Raw genomic sequence first — 21009 nt, 5'->3', positions numbered from 1 at the left:
AAAAAGACCCGTTATTTCCTTTTTATCTTAAATTTATATCTGTGATAGAACAATTCCAAATCCAATAGTTACTTCCTGTCCTGTTTTATCATCTGTTCTTGGTGTTACATAAAGTGCTTATACTAAACATTGCTGAGCTCTTATATAGCATTCTTAATCCATAGATCTCAAAGTACTTTACAAAGGATGATAGTTATCCTAGTTCATCTATGAAAAAGAAAAAACATGGAGATCTTCAGGGTGAAATTCAGATCTCACTGAATTAATTCCCAGTCCACAGAGAAACTGGAATTGCACCTCACATCACAGTACCATCAGGCAGCCAGAGCAGCATCCACACCTGCAGATGGATTCCAGAGCCTTCCCTAACACTATTGGCCTGTGATTTGCACTCAGCAACTCCACACACCACTTAGGGATTAATCCAGAAAGAATATGGCTTTCAATACAGTATCCTATTCAGCTTGACATTCACTAAAACGCCTCCCATCCCACAGAGGTAGCACTTTGAAACAATGTACTCTACCCTTCTCCGCGTATCCTGCTTACAGCTCTAAATACACTAACGTTGCCATCAGCGAAAGAAATAACTGAGTCAAGTCCTCTATTTGGGCTTTACTACTGAAATCAATAAAGTTGTAGACAGATACACTGGTAGCAAGGACTGATGCCGCCACTCAGGTGTCTCAAAGTATTTTCACCTCCATACACAAACTCTGAAACCACCTGACCTATGGGTAACTAGATAGGAGTTATCAAGCATCCTGTTTCATCCTTTCCTCCCCTCTTTTAGATTTGTTTCTCATGTACACTCTTTGCACCTTGCTCTAAGTTAGATGTTTAAACTCACAGACTTCCTTAACTCTATAGACTCTCCTGGACTATTCAGAGAACATAGAACCAAGTACTGGAGCTTAGAGGGAAAAGGACTGAAAGTAGACTGCATACAAACAAAGTTTACTAGGGTATCAATTGATTGAAACTGCTGGACAGCCATAAAAGAAGCAGTAATGCTACCTACTTCAGTAACACATCTAAGGATGTTACTATTCAGACATCTGAGAAAACTTTGGAACTTAAAACTTCAGATTAAAGTTATGGGTTTATTGCTTTGACATACTGTATCACAACCACCTCAAAACCACTTATGGACCCACACAAGATAAGGCAAGTTGACCCTGAGCACAAAGATGAGCCAAAAAGCCATGATCTTCAGGATAAAGGATTCAGAATACTGCAGTTTCCATAACACTCCACTGAATGAACTAGCCAAGGAAGAGAAAGGCGTGCAAACTTTCCTGCCCACAAGGATGAAGAAAATCATTCTGTGCAGGTTATTCTGAGCAGCTAGGATGGGAATCATTCTGTCTAATTTATTCTGAGCCGCTTTTCCTAGAACCCCACATTATATGAACTAGTTGCTGCCTCAGCTGGTGCTTTCAGGAAGACAAGGCACTATAGCAGAGGAGACAGCATCCTCCGGAATGTGCATTTTCTCGAATGGGACCATCTCCCACAAAGCACAGAGGCAGTGCCGTGGCCTCCCGTGTCATTCCCCGAAGTATCCGCCAGGCTCCAGGAGCCGCCGGTGCCGGACCGGGCGGGGGGCGGAGCAAGGGCGCCCCCCGGCGGCAGCCGCGGCGGGCGGTGCTGCTGCTCCTGTTCCTGCTGCTCCTCCTCCTCCTCCTCCACCGCGGCTGCCGGGGCTTCCCCCGCCCCCGAATCAGCCGCAGACAGAAACGCAAAAGCCGCCGGCACTGAAGGATTTATTTCCTCCCGCACGCGGTCCTTTCCCAGCGGGAGGGCGGACAGTAAGCTCAGAGCAGCAGCGGGGCAGACTGCGGAGTTTAGTCCGAGGCGTGTCCTGACTACGATCTCATTTACTGTGCTGCATACAACTAATTTACCAGCTGGAGTAGAGAAGAATGTTTTTCTCATCCTGTTTTTTTTTTCCCCGGCTCTGATCTACATCTTAATAATTCTGATACAAATAGCACATGGCTTTCCAAAACTCATCTGAAACATAAGACACGAAATAACTTCGGAAGTAAAGTTTATACCAACCATATCCTCCTACCTGGGAGATGTAATCATACCTCTTAGCATGCCAAAGTACAAGTATGGAGCACAACATGTAGAAGAGAAAAAGACAACATTAAAAAGTATTCTAATCAAAAAGAACACAAAATTCAGCAGAATTCCCTAAACTTATACTCCAAGCCATATGAAACTTTATATATGTTTAGTTTTAACTAGAAGTGCTTGGTGGAACTGGAAGTAATACATAAATAATATTTCTTATGTCATATTTCCTACATATTGACTTTAGTGACTCTAAAATACAGGTTGCTTCAGCTATAAAAGATAAAAAGTCTCTGAAATCACATGTAAACTCCAGCCAAATTCTGGCACTTACAGTCAGAGTCAAGGACAAAGAAGTTCCTGTGACATAATTTCCAGGATTACACAAAGAATAAATCCAGAATCTTTACAATCTCAGGTCGTTCAAGACTGCTGGGCATGCACTTTCTTCTATTACACTGAAATACAAGCTTTGATGCAGCTCCATTAAAATACTCAGTAAAATTATTTAAAAGCAGCCTGAACTAAATTTCTAAATACTTCACATTTCACAAATGGTGTATTTCTTGCTCATAGATAGTAACTCTAACACCCTGCAACAAAAATAACAAACTGTTTTAATTCACAGTTGCAACATATAAACATGATGAGATCTGTACATTGTTAATCCCGACTTCCCCATTCCAACAGTTTAAGTTAAATGTCACATTTACATAACATTTACATAAAGACTCAGTTTTGTTTATACAAATCCCAGCCTTATTTTTGCAACATGCTCGATGCTAATTCATTATGTAACAACAGACTGCTTGCTCTTTTAAAAAATAAAAGGTTGAATTTTGAGAAGGTGTTTGAGAGACCTCAGTTGCTCTGAAGTAATTTAGCACCTAGTCTTCATTACCGTTTCATCAAGTTTGGGGGCTTTTTTTGTTTTAAAACAAACAAGATGTTTTGGACATTGTGCCATGCTAAAACAGACATCTCAACTGATGTTATACACCATGGTCACTTGTACAGTCCATCCTTACACCCAGTACACATACAACAGAAGAGTCATAGAGCCTTCCAACACAACCCACTAGAGTTTAGTTACGGACTTTTAGCAATGGTAAGGCTTGATCTCGTAGCTGGGAAAATTTTAGAAGATTCCAAGCACTGTCCACCTTGTTGTTTGGGTTTTTTTTTTTTAATATCATTTCAGTGTTATCACTGCTCTCAATAGGAACACAATTAGACCAGTGCTGACCCCTTCAAAAAATCACCTCAACACCAGCAAACATTGCAAAACCTTCAGGATGCCTGAAAGCAGAGCTCCGAAGAATATGCAATGCAGCTGAATGTAGCCACAGTATTTTATAAAAAGAGCTATATTTTTCAGCTCCTCAATGCAGAAGTCTCTATGGATGGGTTGGCTGTTGTTCTCTTCTGTGTTTTAGAACCTTAAAATGATTTTTGCAGCAACTTAAAGGAAGGTCCCATATTGAAAGTAAAAGAAAAAATTCCTAATACCACTACCTCTTCACAGCAATGAAATAAACACTTTCAACCATAAAACAACTTATTAGACATACAATATTAGACACACAATCACATCTGATTCTTATAATCATGTTTACTAGCAACAACACTATATACTTGGTTTAGTATGTAGTAACTTAGTCACAAAATTTCAAGTGAGTCTCTACAAAAGCCTTCTCCAGCACATCACAGCATTCACAAAAGATGGCAAACAACACCTTTTGTTGTTCTTAGTTCCCCAGCTAAGGAGGCATTATTACAGTGAGCTTTTTTTTTTTCCCAGAGAGACGTTTCTGTAATTGAAACATAGAAACATCCTGTTTCTGTGTTAGTTTGCTCTAGAACCTTGTTTCACATCAGGACATTCTTGACTGGAAACACTCCTGCTGCTACTTCCACTGGCTTTATCTGAGCTGCTCCGAGTAGAGAGATCCAAGGGAGTTAAGACTGGTATTTGCTAGAGTCCCATGCCCTACTAGTCCTTGCTTAGTTTAAAGGCTGGGACTAGAGGCAGAAAGGACCCAAAAGAGAATGCAAGTACAGGAGTTGCACATATTCTACACACAGTGGTCACACCTGCACATGAAAACTAAGTACCAGCATCACTGAATCCTTCCCCAAGAACCGTATCAGTAGATTTTAGTGGAATGATGCAGTTTCTACTCTCTACATTACTTTGATGATTAAAGATAGATATTGTTTTCCTTCATCCGGATATATTTCTGCTTAATCAATACAGCATTTTTGTCCCAGCACTGAGCCGAGTGAGAAAAATGATACAGAGACATAAAACTGTCATAGACATAACACAGGTTATTCTACAGAAAAGAGTATTGTTTACTCAGTGTCCCATAGACAGATAGGCAACATATAAAAGTCAAACGTATCTTTGCCAACCAATCATCCAGGACTCCCAGGTAGAGTAGTATAGAGCTTTGGCAATACTGGTCAGGATTAACCTCATTTGGAACAGACCAGCCAAATTCACACAATGCAGAAATTGCTCCTTAGAGCACCCATTTTGTCTCAAGATGTCTGAAGGAAAGTGAAGCCATTTAGTATGGTCGTAATCAGCAAAAGACTGAGCTTACACGCTGACTAAAAGAACAGCCTAAAAAGAGAAGTCTCAAAGCTACTAAGAAACTACTAGGTGTCTGCATAGAGCACAGAAAGACAAAGTTGGTGCACTTGTATCCATGCTCCCTATTGGAAACAAGCAGCCTATCAGTGTGAATGACCCCCAGAACCACACTCAGACTTCTGCTCTTAAGGAAACATTTTGATTAGCTCCAGAGGATAGTTCAGGCACATGCTGTTGTGAGAGTTGGAACTGTTCAGCCTAGAGAAGAGAAGGCTTCATGGGAGACCTTATTATTATGACCTTTCAATACTTAAAGGAGGCCTTACAAGACAGATGGGGACTGCTCAATAGGGCCTGCTGCAATTCAACAAGGCGGAATAGTTTTAAACTAAAGATTACATCTGTAGATTCAAACAGATATAAGGCTGATAAAACACTGGAACAAGTTGTCCAGAGAGGCAGCAGATGCCAACATTCAAGGTCAGGTTGGACAGAGCCCTGAGCAACCCAACCAAGATGAAGAAGATCCTGCTCATTCCAGGGTAGGGCAGACCAGCTGATCTTTAATGGGCCCTTAGAACCAAAACTACTGTTTGATTCTATGACATTCATGCACCGTGGATTACTAGGTGACCAAGACACAGGGTGAATCGAAAAGCCAAACTTCGTGACAAAGCAGAGAAGAAAGAATGCATCCTTGCGAGACTTTACAGCTAGCACCTTCCAAAGCAGATGTGTCTCTCCAAATACTTATACCAATTGTTAGAACCATAATCCTTCCTTCGCCATGCAACCATTCTGCTCTTACACAGAGGTGCCCTTTTCCTAACTAAAAATCAAGAGGTGTGACAACACATAGCAGATTTTGATCCTAGAACTAAACTATGCCATGCTTCACCTGAGAAAACTCAAAAAGGGAGTGATTTTCAAGTTTTGTATTCGGAAAACCTTTGCACCAGAGAATAAGCTAAACCTTAAATAACCTAAATAAACTAAAGTAATTGCAAACCATGGGGTGAGATGAGAGCGCTGCTAACAGATGGACACCTCTGGGAGACACTGGGGGTGCGTGGTCCTGCAGCTCTCTTCAAAGCCAGATCTGTACTGAAATGAGTATGATTCACACTTTTTCAAAGGCACAGCAGTGCTGAAAGTGTAGAGATTTTTCAAAAGAATCTTGCCTGCAGGAACTGTCATTCTTCCCCACTGCCCTCATCAGTGCTGCCCTAAAGGAAGCACTGTTTGGCATTAGGACAGTAAATATTCTCACAAGTTCACTGTTTTAATTCACCCAATGCCCTGTTCTCAGCTTGGATAAAATAGCTGCAGTGAGCAAAGAGCAACAGGCAGCCTCTCCTGCTCTTTCCCCTCTAAACTGCTAGCCCAAAGCTTATTTCTATGTATTTTAAACTCTGAAAATACACCCATTGGCCCATTCTGAGAATGGTCAGATTAAGGAGAAAAAGGGTTGTTTTTCCTGAAGTCATATTGGAAAAATATTACCATGTTTGTATAGCGCTTACGTGATTTAAATACATGATTAATAATTTTGCTGATCATAGAAGCAGTAACGAATAGTTTCTTTTATATACTTGTGTGAACACAGTGGGTAAATTACCAAGTACAGTAGTATATTTTTCATGTGTACTATCAAACCCCAGGTTTCATCACAGAAGTCCTAATCTTTCCCCTATGAATTCCCAGAATCCCTGCTTCAAACATGATAGTGTAGCTAACAAATTTTCAAAACCCAGACTCCCCACATATTTAGTTGCACTTTACTTTCACAAATAATAGTCCCATGATGCCATCTGATTTCTGCAATCAAGTGCAGTGATTAGAAATCTAGTCCCAGAATCCAGTTCAGCCCAAGTCAGTAAACAACACATTATCATCCATTACAGTATGACCTATCAATTACACATGTAAAAATATGGGATTTTTCTGCTTTTATGAGCCATCTTAAAAGCAGTATCAGAACCACAGTTCAAGACACAGACAGCTTGACAGAAATTATTTTCTATTTATTTTTTTGCTAAGAACAAAGAAAAAAAAAGTGCAGTTGTAAATCTCTCTGTTGTGATACTTTGTGTCATGCTTCACTTGGGGAAGCCACTGATTGTTTATGCCAGGCCAGCACAGTCCTAGTTCTATCAGTCAGCATTTAATTAGGTAGATTGTCCTTTTGGCAGAGACTATTTTTAGTTTTGTTGGCCCCATATTTTATCTTTGAAAGTGCCATAGTAAGTTTCCTCTTCCATGGTGGGGTAGTGTTGTTATATTTAAAAAAATATAATATCTCTTGAGCATTTCAAATTCCAATTCATAGATTTCAACACTTCCTGAAACTCAGATTTGTTTGATTTTTGGGGGGTTCAGGCTTTTCCCTCCCCACTGTTTGTATTTCAAATGGAAACTGAAACTGTGAAGAGGACTATTTATGACAGATACTTTATGGACATAGAAGGAGATGATCTGCAAGTTCTCAGGAGCTTAGACTATCTAAATAGGCCCAAAAAAAGGTAATAAGTTTCTAAAATTCACAAGGCAAATCAACAGCAGAGATTAACACCAAGTCTTCTGTCTCCTAGTCCAAAACCATCTACTAAAACAAACATTTTTTTTTAGTTAAGGATACACAAGCAAAACTCATTCTGCTACAAAAGAAGGGAAAAAGATTTTCTCCTCAGCAGTACAGTTACAGAGAAAGCAGACGATGTTTCCCTAAGTAGTTAACAGAGGCAGGTAATAGACTAAAAATGAAATAGTAAAGCTAAGGTTAGAACACCACACTGCATAGGATACATCTGGCTTTGAAAAAATGATACATTAGTCAAAGATGACATTCAACTTATTTGAATTCCATGGCTATTTGCAGTCTGGGATCACATGAGCAGATAACTCAAATACTGTGTCCCCACAGGATGTACAATGATGCCACATGAGAGAATAATATCTTATTACGTTCTTTTTATAAAGCAAATGAAAACATTTTATAGCAGAAGCAATACCAGGGACTCAAACTTAGTACATCAATGCTTACCATGATTCTGCTCTTGGTTAAGTAGTTGTGTGCATTCCCGGGAAACCTTCTTGTGCACTGTATTTCCTTTACAACAGTAGTATATTTTTAAACCATTTCTTAGTAAGATTATTTCAATTTCTTATATGATTATTTAAAAAAAAATCTGCTGGTCACAATGTAGACGCAATGAATTTTGTAGAATTGATACTAGAACTTATATATATTCAGTTGTCTAAAAACTCTAAACCACACTGAAATACAAACATATTCAGAAATATTTATAGCTTTAATGAAGAGAGCTGTCTGTTAAAACTTGTCATGTTCCATGCAAAGAAATACACAAAATAACCCAAATGCTACACAGTATACTGCTCAAATGTTATGACATATCAAGGAGTTTACCTGTGCAACCTGAAAGCAAACCTGATTTTCCCTGTGACATAGGTTTTGTGTGATCTCACATCTTTTATACTTTTTATACCCTTTGTATTATTGTCCAATTAGCACCCAGACCTTGCACAAACAGTTTCATTTCTTCCTGGATTTAGCCATGGTACTAATAATCTAGAGAAGCAGAGGACAAAGTGAAGAGAACACTTACAAGTGATGCTGAGCCTAAGGCAGGGAAATGTTCCTTAGGCATTTATGATTCTGTCTAGAGCTGTATGCTTCTTTTACTAGCTACAGTCAAGAGCAAGTAGCAGGGTTCTGAAAACATTAGAAAATACATGCTTCAAGTGAGTGACCAGAGGAACAAAAAGTAATCAGGAGTAATCAACCTGTTAAGAGCTCTGGGAGTCTGCGAATTGGTGCCAAAACCACTGCATTAAGGCCAAAAGACTCATGTGTAAATGCTTAACAGAATCTTTACCCAGGAAATATGACAAAGTAGCCTAAAATAATGAGTTCAGTAGGAAGGCCAAATCAAGGAACACCTAACACCACTTAATTCTTACGGTGGGACTCGAGCAGCATACTCTGGCTTATACACACTGGGTTCATTCTTCCAAGGTAGAGTTCTTCACTGATAAGTATTTCAACATTTTAGTCTAATTAATTCTCTAAGTGCCCAAAGACCATGGCAAAATTAACCTTTCATGGCACACATTACAATTCTCTGCAAAGATCAGTAGATAATAATAGGTATTTTATTAAAAATGAAGGCAAACACAGTATTGGCGAACACCTGTGATTTTGCCCCTGCAAAAAAATTCCAAACAGCAAAACCTCAGTGTATCACTCAAATTTATTTACCTCCTTTTTCTGGTCGAAATGCCCTGTTTTAATCACTTCCTGTGGTGTCATGCTCAGCGTTTAAAGCTGAGGGAAGAAGAAAGCAGCAGAGGGATGTCCAGAGTCATGATGTTTGTCTTCTCACATCACTCTTACACATGATGGAGCCCTTCTTTCCTGGAAACAGCTGAACACCTGACTGCCCATGGGAAGCAGTGAATGAATTCCTTGCATTGTTTTGCTTGCATGTGAAGCTTTTGCATTACCTATTAAACTGCCATTATCTCAACCCATGACTTCTCTCAGTTTTATCCTTCCAATTCTCTCCCCATCCTACTACAGGTGTAGTGAGCATGTGGCTCTGTGGTGCTTGGCTGCCAGCTGAGGTTAAATCGTGACAATATGGAATTGCAATTCAAAATAAGTATTAGCTTACCTGACCAGAAAGCGATGTAGCCCAACATCAAAACTTCTGTAAGAGAAAAGATTCATCATATTTTAGTTATTAAAGAAATATTATTCTCTTGGGTATTGTACAGACACTGTATTTCAAAACATTAATACCTAAGAAATACAAATTTAGTGGAATTGACAAACCAGAAGCAAAAGTGTAATACACAATTTCCTTTCTGTAATGACATGAAATTTAAGACTATCATCATTTGGTAAGATTTAGATGCATGTTAAAAAGCTCACAAATTCCTTGTTGGAGTACTTATTCAATAAACTATTAACATTCAGACTATTATAACCCACATAAAGTATAAATTGTGTATATGCTGTTACTGGAAATAATGTAAGCATCCTGATGACCAGCAAGTCTGCACATTTTGTCACGTGCAGGTAGATCTGTGCAAAACTGTGCAAAACTACTGTGGAATTCTTTCTTTCCCCTTTTCTGCTCTGTACTGCATTAAAACACAAGGGATAGCTGGGAATTCTCTCCATGATAAAGAATAACCAAAAAAACCCCTTATGTCTCCTTTGATATAAAATATACCAAGAAGCAGACCTTGCCAGTGCATTCCGCTCAGATTGGTGAGGAAATTAACTTTGAGGCCTTCTGACAGTAAGTACAAGTTAGATCACATTAGATTACAAGAACCACATCTGAAATCTTCAGCACTAACAACACACATTGACAGTAACTGTCAGTGTTTCTTTCCATTTTCCATTTCCTCCATTGCTCAGAAAACTCAGGAGAACCAAGCTCATGAACAACTACCAGCAAATCCTTGATGCTACAAGAAGGTATCTGCCAATTTGAGACATTTACCTAATATCTTAATTATGTGTCAGCTTTATGTGACTACCAATATAATCCCAGATTAACTGTGTGAATAACAGCACAATTGAAAAATGCAAATGTCTTATTTCCAGTGCTGGACTCGCTCTGAAATGGGCTTACATTTCAGGTACACAGAAAACATTTTGGCATATACTAAGCTCTTCAGCATTCTATTCCAAAAAACATAATTGGCCATTTGAGTACAACACAGTCTTATTTTAATAGTACTGCTTGCAGTGTGCTGCTTTCTAACTCAAAGTGCAAGAGAAATCATCATATAGTTAATTGCATCCTGATATCAGCAGATAGATAATGAGCTGCAGAAATTCGAGGAGTTAACAGGGAAGAAAATTCCACTGGTTCAGCTGAGTGGAGAGGAGCACATTTTTCACTTAAAAGCTGCTTTGCAACAGAAAAACAGTATGTCAGCAACATGTAGCTGGTCATCATTAAACCTGTATTTTTCGCATTCCTTTCCTGAAATCATTTCCCATTTTACTTTAACGTTACATTACTGTGCAATTAAACTGCATGAAGTGCATCGAGTTACCTTTCTTCATTCCTCCTGCCTGGACACATACTGTAATTTGGCTCCCTCTCTAAAACATTTTATGTTGTACAGACAGTCTGCAGTATCAGAGCTGCCCACGGTCTGTTTTTATAGCTCTGAAAATCTTTTCTTCCTAGGATTAAGCATTCAGTTTGTTTGTGCTGAGATGGGGAGAAGAAGAAACTTGAACAGTTTCAGAAGAGAGCTGTATGCTGAAGAGCCCTCTTGCACTTCTTCAGCCAAGCTCATCTGCTCAAGCTCTTCAAGCTATTCTCTGATGGCAGCAACCAGTTTGGTACAGAAGGGACAGAAGAACCAAACTTCTTGTGGACAGGGACATGGAGCACGAAAATATCACTGCTTTTGACACTGAACCAAAAGCCAAAGGACTTTGCTTACCACAAGCAAGGAAACTGAAAGGTCCTGCTAACTTGAGATGGTAGGATTATGGGAGACTTGTTTTGTCAAAAACCTACATTTTTGACTGTTCTGCTTGTTCACATTTAAATACATACTGCAGTTAAGTCTATAAATAAAGTGAAAATACAGTGAAGTAGCAGCGGCAGCAGATCTGATAGATGCATCTATTCTCTAATGGAAAAGTTAAAAAGGGGTAAAGAGTGTACAACAATGTTAAGACTGCAACCTGGGGCTGGAATAAGCACCTTCATTAAATGAAAAAGAGAGAACAAATAATCACACTTTACTGGCATTAAAAACGTCATGGCGATCCCTTCAACATCAGAGGACTCCACCTAGGAGGCATGAGTGTCCCTCACAACACAGAATTACCTCTGCCATTAAAAATACATCCATATTTACTTGATATTACAATATAGTTTAAAATGAGCTTCACACAGCTTGTAAAATCCTAAGGTTCTCTGCAAAATACATGATTTATCTGGTAGTTCTTGCAATTTAGGGTGCCTCAGTTATATAAAAGTCTCAGAAATACTTTCAGAAATCCTGTAATGAGCACAATTTTTCCAAGTAAATGTTCTCATTAAAATCTAAAACAAGAGAAACGATATCCATAGCAATGCGAGTGAAAAGTGATTTACCAGTTAGATTCTCTATTCTGTTCAAACGTCAGTAGCAATATAGTATTTCAAATTTGCGAGAAATGAGTAAAATCTAGTTTATTAAAGTAGTAACGGTATTTGGATGGAGCAAAATCTTGAGCAGTCAGTGGAACAATAAAGGGGAGATACATTTAACCTCAATTTCATAATCATAATTACACGTTGCAGACAATTTGATAGGGTGATTTTTTTTTTTATGAAAACATCCCTAATTCTATTCCTCTGAAGGGTAGTTTTGAATCACAGTTCTATACACACCTATCAATGCTTTTGTTAAGCATGGAAGATCTAGGTTAATACAATTCAACAAATGGTTATACATACAATCCATCAACATCAGCTACACTACACCAACAAAGACCTTCCACCTTCAAGCATACATCTCTCTCCTCAAGGTACATTTTCAAAATCATTTCACAGACATACAGCTTCTGCTCTGAAAGCTAAATGCATAATGCAACAACCTGCCTCCAAATTTGCATTCAGCAAAAAGCCGATGGGGGAAATTAAAAAGTTATAAGCACATGTCATCCATTGAATTGTTCATGGTCCCACTTCCCACAAAGCTGTGCCCTCCTTTAACAGAGGTCCACACTCTGGTTCATCAAAAGAGGAATTGTGTGAGCATTTAGTATACAACTTTTAAACTCAATCAAGTTATGCCAGTCTATTCTATTTAAGGACTTGACCCCACATTTACCTCGATGAAAACTGCTTCTTATTAGCTGTTTTAGGGACTACAGTTCATAATTCCAGTATGATGGCTCCCACATCACAACAAGGTTTGATTGTTGAGACCTCATGCCTAATGATTTACAGTGATATAAAAACCAGAAGTACAGAGCACATCAGGTTCACAAGAATCAATTTAAAGTTAAGCTAACTACTAGAGTCAATTTTTATCAAAGTAATTGCAATAAATCTTAATTGCCCAATCCTGATTTTTTTATATCCGTATTTTTAAGCCACGTGCTGAAGAGAAAACAGTGCTGTTTGTTTTCTGCCAGTTCCTCCCCAGGACTGCTGGGCTGCACACTGCTTCTGGAAACAAAGCAATGTGCAGCATAATCTGGGAAGATTTGGCTAATCATGCACTTCAGCAGAGAGGCCCACTGCAGGCAGGCAGTACATGACCACTCAAAAGCAGATAGTGGCATGGTTCTTATTTTGTGCCCTACCTTCAGGGGAGTGGACCTACACAGACAGTTTGCCATTTGCAAAAAAGAAAAAAAATTAAAAAATCAGTAGATGAATGCAGATGAAGATGGGTAAATGTAATACTGGGTACCCAGAGACTTTACAGCATAATAAATAGCAATCTCCCAGACACCTTGAAAACAGTTGTGTTGCCAGTAAACACTTCTAAATGCAGAAAGAAGTGGTCTAACTTCTATTAGCAGGTCAGGAGTTCAAGCAGCAGCGCTACCCCACATTTCCCTGGAGTAAACAATACAATTGCACTTAAATCTCTTTGAATCAGTTAGCCTAGTTGCCATTTATGGCAATGATGAAATCCAACAAGTAGGTTACTTATTATAGTTCTAGTACGCTGGATATTCACCATCTCAAAAATAGCATTGTATTTGTTGCAATGTTTCAACAACGGTTCTTTGTCATTCCTTTTAAAACATGGCTAAACTTGACAACAGAAAGTCCAACTCATTCCCATATCCTCAGAGTAGCCTGCCCCATTTAATTGCAGAACTGTGTTTGCAAGACCAGCGCTTCCATTAGCTGTCTTTGCAAATAAATGTGGTATTTAGCCAGTGAGCTGTGGACCAAGAGTCTCTCCCACAACAGAACATTTTGCACTGGAGACTGAGAGGTCATTGAGTGACAGTTACTTTCACTGACACAGTGCTGAAGTCACTTCATTGTTCCTAATTCTCAAGCAATATCTTACAGGAGGAATGCACAAAAGGCTGTGTAAACACAAGAATTCCTCTGACAGATGCCCCACCATTTAGCAGTTCCAAACTACTTTTCTGGATTCTCCTATATCTGCTCATGTTTTTTCCAGTGCTGCCTGAGGCAACTTTCCCAGCAGGCAATCCCTCAAAGATGTATGCTTCCAAATTACAAGTAATCACAAGTCTGTAATGTAAATCTGAAACAATTTTTAGAGTCTTGTCTGAAGAGTAAGATTACTATCTGGAAAGCAGATAAAGTCAATATACAGATTTTGTAAGTGCTATTATTTAATGCCTCAATGAACTATAAAACTCTGCTAGAGCAAATTCCCCCAGAGGGGGCACACACACCAAGTAAAGTATTTTCCAAGTAGTTACTGCTACCTATTGATTCACTGTATCTTCATTATTAAGTAAACATCTGGGAAAGCCAGCCATATTTTTAAAAGATACTTTGCCTGTCTATAGCTTGCATTGATTCAGACAGTTTTCTACAGGTTTACCTGAAACTTGCACCTTCTAGCAAAGTTTGTCACTTCGGTGACAACCAGCACAAGTTGTCCTGTAAATAGTATATACATTATTTATAATGCTGATGCACAACTTAAAATAGAAAAAGAACAATTGTCACTGATTTTACAGTAGAAATAAATACAGCAAGCAAACTGAAAATATTCACTTAAAATGCCCAGATTATTTGATGTCGCTAGTTTTTAAAATGAAGATAGAAAGATGCAAAATGAAAAATGCAATGCAATCCAGTATAATAATCTGTTTGGATTTATCTATAACTCAAACTGTGGAATATACTTTTGGACATTGAGCCTTTAAAGTCACCTTGTAACATTTTTCTGGGGACTCTTTTGCCACATACAAGCATGTTCCTGGAGCTATTATTTTTCACTTCAGTCTTTCAATTACTGCAATACACTTGGTGAATTCCACCCACGTATAGATATTAGTCTGCCCACTGATACGGTAGCAGAATTGGGAACAAATACATATATGGAACTGTTTTGGCATTCTTTCAAGATAAACAATAACAAATCCTTTCATTTCGTATGCATCTCCCCTCTTATCATCCAGGTTAGAACAAAAATCCTAGCACAACCCAATGAGAAAATTTCTGTTTAAGTGAATTCAATGTTCTTTTACACATCAAGATCTTAAGAACTTGCTAAGCCTGGATATCAAGCTTCAATGGATTGTCTTTTGTTTGCAAGCTTTGATTTTAACCATCTGCAATGCAGCAAACTAGTAGCTTTCTTTCATTTCAATGTAAAAACACAGTTAAAAGTAAAAAAAAAAATCTATGCTATTTGAAAGAAAAAATATGAATACTGTCAAATGCTTTCATATCATATTTTTGACAAACAATTTCTTGTTACAGTAATAACAAGCAGGACTTGTATATACACGAAGATATCTTTTTATCATATTCTCTGACACTTGCTTAAGGACATACTGGAATTTTAACACTTCATGCTTAGATAGAACACTTTGAATCTGTGTTCTGTTTCTTCCTGGTATGATTCAGCAACATCAAGTTGCCTTTTGCTTTCCTTCATTGTCAGAACAACCAAAGCTGCCGCTGTGTTCAGCCTGTGCTGGACACCTCCTCATGGAGTTTTCTGCTTGGTGTTGTAATGCTCTGCAGCACCAACACGGCCAACGCACAGACGTTCATCTTACTTCACAAAAAGAATACTCTGTAGTTACATGATCACTTTAAAGTAAAACTCTAAACATTTTACTTGGGAAGTATTTACTGCATAGCATCACAGGAAGAAACTAGGGCTTCCTGAAGCCATAAGGGTGATGGAAATCCACAGTGAAATCCTGACCCCATCAAAATCAGCAGCAAAACCCTCACTAATGTTAATGGAAACAGAAATACAGGTGGACTTACTCTGGACAGCCTGTACAAGGCAGGATACAGTCCAACTTTGGTATATGTTTTGTTAGACACACCTTCACCTCCAAGCAGAAAACATCAGTAAGTCTCAAAGCTTCAGTTGCACAGTTTCAGTTACTAGCTGGGATCTCAGGTTGGAGACATGCATAGTAAAAATAACCTACAATAAGACAGCTGCAAGGAGAAAGTTCTTTTGAGGACCATATACAAACACTCTGCAATGCTAGCGGCCTCCAGCCTACAAATTGGATCCATAACCTAATATGTTTTGTTGTTTTATTTCAATTCAAACACAGAACCCGTATTATATCAGAAAGCCTGAGGAAAGTTTTAATGATTCTATGCAGTGACTCCCCCTCACCCCTGTAATCCCCTGGTCAGAAAGAGAAGCAGAACTTTCAGCAGGCATCAGTCATTGCCAGTGTTAATGTAAGATTACACTCAGGTCTGCCTACTTTGGAAGCTTGAAAATAAATTAATTCTGTTTCTCATATATCCAATCACATTGAATCTTGGTGATACAGTTCAGCAGACACTTTCTTAAACAGAGCAAGTCTCATTTGTATTCTGTTAATCTCTCCTACAAGCCTTCAGAAGAAATATTGCTTTAATTTTATACCTTCCTCGATTCTTCAAAAGCCTGTGGTAGCTCATGGAGAGTGGATGAAAACTAACGCCCATTAGTGGCAAACTACCACAGGGTAAGTTCTCCCTCAGTCTTTCTCACATAAGACTCTTGCATTACAGTGTGATTGTCCAATTACTGTGAGATCTCTCTCCTTATTGCAAACAGAACAAACAAGTTTATTAACAGCCATTACTCATTTTCTACAGCGTTTGTGAGCCAACAGAGTGCTGTCTGCTAAATGTGAACAGCAGTAATAGTTTGTATCTATGCAGAGTTCATGTCAACTACAGTGAATTACGGATGATTAGCAGTAGGTGTACTCAGCTTGACTGTTAAAAAAGCCCAGTAATTTTAAATTACAGTAACAATGCAGTCATTACACAAAAGAAATTCCAACTATTATGTAATTTAGATCCAATAGGTATTAGGGTGCTTCATTATTGTGCCTCTTTTTACACTCCAGAGAAACAAATAGATTTTTTTTCTCTACTGAAGAGATTTAAGGAGCCTTTTAAAGCTTTAATTTAAACAGCAAATTGAGCTGTACAGTAGAAAACTGTAGCATGCAACAGTAGCATTTAGCTGATTTCAAAAAAGCAGTTGAATCTTTTGTCTCTATCAGTGAGAGAACTAACTGGTCCAGAACTACAGACTTTCACATATTCAAGTAACATTTTACATAAAAATGTGTCACAGATCAATACCCAGCTTTCAGCATCACAACAATTAACAAAAAGTACAGTAAATCAGGGAGAGTGTTATTGTTCAACTTTAGAAACAAGTTATTCTACTACTAAAAATGTACAGTAATTCTGCAATTAAATGCCCAACATTGGGGTAAGAAGCTGAGGTATTCTGATATTGGCAAACAGGTGCAACATTTAAAGGCTATGTGTAACTCCACAGCCTTTCTAAGGTGGGCTCTTCTCTTCAAAAGCCCACGCTGACCTCAGCTTCCACTCCACACAGTAGCTGTGTGTTTAACACCAAATCATACTGCTGAGGGGTACCAAGGGGTTGAAGGTGGCAAGGACACGCAGGGAGACCTGCCTCACATTCAAGCCTAGCTCCTACATAGCAATGGAAGGAAAAAAAGCCTTTCCCTTTCCAAGACTCACGCCCAGGATCCTCAAAGAGCACATAAAAATCTTCTCAATGAAAACTAATATTCATTAAGCATTGTAAAGCACATAAGCCACCACTCTATGCTGACACAAGTTTGCCATGATGAAACTGCTCTTATGCATGTTATTTCTACTACCAATATGGGATCCTATTTCAGTCTACTTGTGCAGACAGGACACAAACCATATCTTATGATTTCAATGTTTAAGTCTGCAAACACAGACTTCTGCACATTTTTGCAATATTGATTTATTCTATTCCTAATTTTCAATACAATTTTCCCTTACTTCATAAGCACTAGGCCATTTTAACACGACTTAGTCCAACTATCCTTTTAAATCTCTTTTCACATTTAAGATATCGTCTCTAAAAATACTGAACGGGGAAAAGATGCCTTTTAATTTTGAAATAGAAATCTGCAGCATTAACATTTTTTTTCAGATCAAAACCAGTGAGAAGCTAGATAATTAAAACACATTTTTATTTTACCTGATACACTGTCTACAACACACTGGACAACTTTTTTCTTTGAAGATATCAAAGGGTAGAAATATACCAGAAGAGACACCTAAACTCCAGAAGAAAGGGACACATGGATGAGCATGTTCTTCCTTTTCTTGTTGCTCAGTTGAAGCTGCTGCATATTCCCCACCACAGAGTGCTTTCAAAAACATAACTGTCTAGAACTACAGGATAAACACAAATCACCTGAAAATACCTGGTCCTCTTGAAGTTGGCTGCTAGGCCATTTATAGCATTGAAAATGAGATTCTCTGTTCACAGTATAAGGAGGCTTGGTCCAGCATCCCTGGCTCGAAGTCACAGGCAGTATCCTCTCCCCAGGCACAGAACCCCAGAGAAGTCTTCCTACAGCTTTGGAAAGCAGCTGTTGCTGCTGCTGCTGCTGCAACCCTTTTCACAGCAAGGTGGGCAGCAGGTCTGAGCCACAGATCTGGATACGCTATTGCATTTTAGCAGGCTTTGGGTGATTCACACTGAAATTGTTCAAACTGCCATGGAGATATGGAGCTTCTTTTGACTGCCTGCCTCTCCTTCCCCCATGTAAATTTTTCAAGGATTGGTAACTTCACTGACTCCTGAAGATGCCTGACATATAAAGGAGTTTGACCTATCATTTAGCATCCTTCCTTTTTGCCCTGCAATGACCTCCAAACGAAAGCACGACAATAACAGCAATTTGCTGTTATTACTAACATATAATCAGAGAACTAAACCCACAGAAAGGAGAAATTTAGAGAGAGAATCTGCTCCTTCCAATTTCAGATCATCCATCAGACTATCCAGAAACACCACAACTAAAGATCACTACAATACCCAAATAGAAAGAAAGAACCTTTCCCTGTTTGTTACAGTACAAGCCCCTAAACATGTAAAGGCACATTATTCCAAGCCCAGAGGCAGGGATGTCATCCTGACTACACATATCTGCAGCACAGCTGAAGTTGTTATTGTTACAGGCAATTATGTTCGCATTAGCTTGTGCCAGACACTGGCTATTTGGGAATTTAAGGGGGTAAGCTTCCCAAATCAAGCATTGACAGAAACACCATTTCTGATCTTATTCAAACGCACGGATGAAAATGCACTGAAGTGATTACCTTTCCTCTACAGATCAGGAAATCCATTTTCCTTGCTTAAAAACCTATTCCAGTCCTCACCATAAGCCCAGAATAGGCAACTGAATAAATATTATCAGGAATTTAAGTCAGAAATAAAAGATGAGAAGTTTTTGCCTGCTATTCATCATTCCAAAATTACTGCATGTGGTCACAGTGATCTCTTGTGCTCACACTCACACATAACATCAGTATCAGACTTGTCTTTTCCCAGAAAAGAATCTGAAACTAAGGGAAAAACCCCTGGTACAGTCCTTTTTGATAGACATACACAAGGAACCATTTCCAGAGGGAGGAAGGTTTCAGGAACAACAGTAAATGCAGACAAAAAGCATCAGGATGAGGAAGAAACAGATGCAGATAAATTTAAATTATCATTTGTAGATTCATTTTCTACAGATTGGTTATAGCAAAGAATGTGATCAGCCCCCAGCAAAACTCTAATCCATAATTTGGAACAATTCACTGAGACCTTGCACATTTTTTTCGTGTAAGGCAAACAGTGCTTTAGCAGTATAATGAGGCAGGTAAACAAGACTGAATTGCAGACCATCTCTTGCAAATCATAACCCACATGCCATTTTTGGATGCCACCAAAATGTCTACGGGATAAACTTAACATATGTTTATACAGAAGTGTGAATATGTGTCTGTACATGCAAAATACAGCCCTCCTAGTCCACCTGTTAACATGCAAGAATTTGGGGGGTTGACATATCAGACTTTTCTCTGGTCAAGTATCAGGGTGTTAAATACAAGGTGGAATTTAGAATTTATAGCATAGTACTTGAAAATGGACAGATCTTTATCATTGCATCTTTTATTTTTCTCTGGCAGCATTTCTTCAACTCCATTTTCTTTATCCCAGGTGAAATTCTGTTTACGGAGAAATTTACTTTCCAAACACTACTTCCTAATGCCTTCCTGAAAAGCCTTTGCCCTTCCTGGGACTAACTATATTAAACATGCATCAAATTTTAGCACAATTTGTCCCAAAAACACTGGGCTACAAATTATTTGGGGATAAGATACTTGGGAATGAACAAATTTGAAGGTGGAAAGACAAAGAAGAGGTCATAGGACCATTTGGGTTGAAACAGATCTTTAAAGACCATCTAATCCGAAATCCTCAGCCGTGGGCAGGGGCATCTTCCACTCTAACAGGTTGGTCAGGGCTCCATCCAACCTGTCCTTGAACACTTCCAGGGATGGGCCACCCACAGCTTCTCTGGGCAAGATGTTCCAGTGCCTCACCAGTTCTTTACCTTTGAGTAAAGAATTGCTTCCTATCATCTAATCTAAATCTCTCACTTTAAAGCCATTCCCTCTTGTTCTATCACTATCTGCCCATGTAAAAAAAGTTTCTCTCCCTCTTTCTTGTAAGCCCCACTTTAAGTACTAGAAGGTGCTATGAAGTCTCCCTAGAGCCTTCTCTTCTCCTGGCTGAACAATCCCAACTCTCTCAGGAGAAGCGCTCCAGCCTCACCAAGAGGTGTTGTGCTTCTGCACATTTCAAATCAGTCTACGACCAGAGATAATTGGTTTCTTATGCCATGCTGTTCCCACGGCATGTCAAAACATATCCAGTCAGTGTGTCCAATATCTTTGCAGAAGAGCACTTGTCACACTCAGTAACGTAGCATAGAAACATAAAAATAGAAGAAAGATTTTTTTTTTTTCCACAAACAGCAGTGGGTCTGTTGTCCTAATTTACAAACTGACAAGTTTCTTTGTGGAATAAATTGCCAAAGTCATTTACCAAAATGTCAAAACTGATATAGGATTTAGTTATGTACTATCTGTTGTTACTGTACTTTCCACACCATTACTCTTCCACCAGAATATTTTTCCATATTGAAGTAATTTGCAAATTTCCATAAATTTTTCCAGTTGCACTACAGAATTCACACGCCCACCTGAAAAGCTGTATGGCAG

General features: G+C 38.7%; 1 protein-coding gene across 1 annotated transcript in view; it reads right to left on the bottom strand.

Moving 5' to 3' along the window:
* HHAT (hedgehog acyltransferase) overlaps positions 1-21009 on the bottom strand; it is a gene marked incomplete at its 3' end in the record, with an annotated part of 87313 nt that overhangs the window by 43760 nt on the left and 22544 nt on the right. The window contains exon 9 of the mRNA XM_027893523.1: positions 9376-9411. Within this exon, the coding sequence (XP_027749324.1) occupies positions 9376-9411 (36 nt within the window). The remainder of the gene's footprint in view (positions 1-9375; positions 9412-21009) is intronic.

Source organism: Empidonax traillii, unplaced genomic scaffold, assembly GCF_003031625.1.
Source record: "Empidonax traillii isolate 1590-97213 ecotype Southwest subspecies unplaced genomic scaffold, ASM303162v1 scaffold391:size1093220, whole genome shotgun sequence".
NCBI lineage: Eukaryota > Metazoa > Chordata > Aves > Passeriformes > Tyrannidae > Empidonax > Empidonax traillii.
Note: the sequence above shows the minus strand (reverse complement) of the source record. Positions and strands in the feature narration are given on the sequence as shown.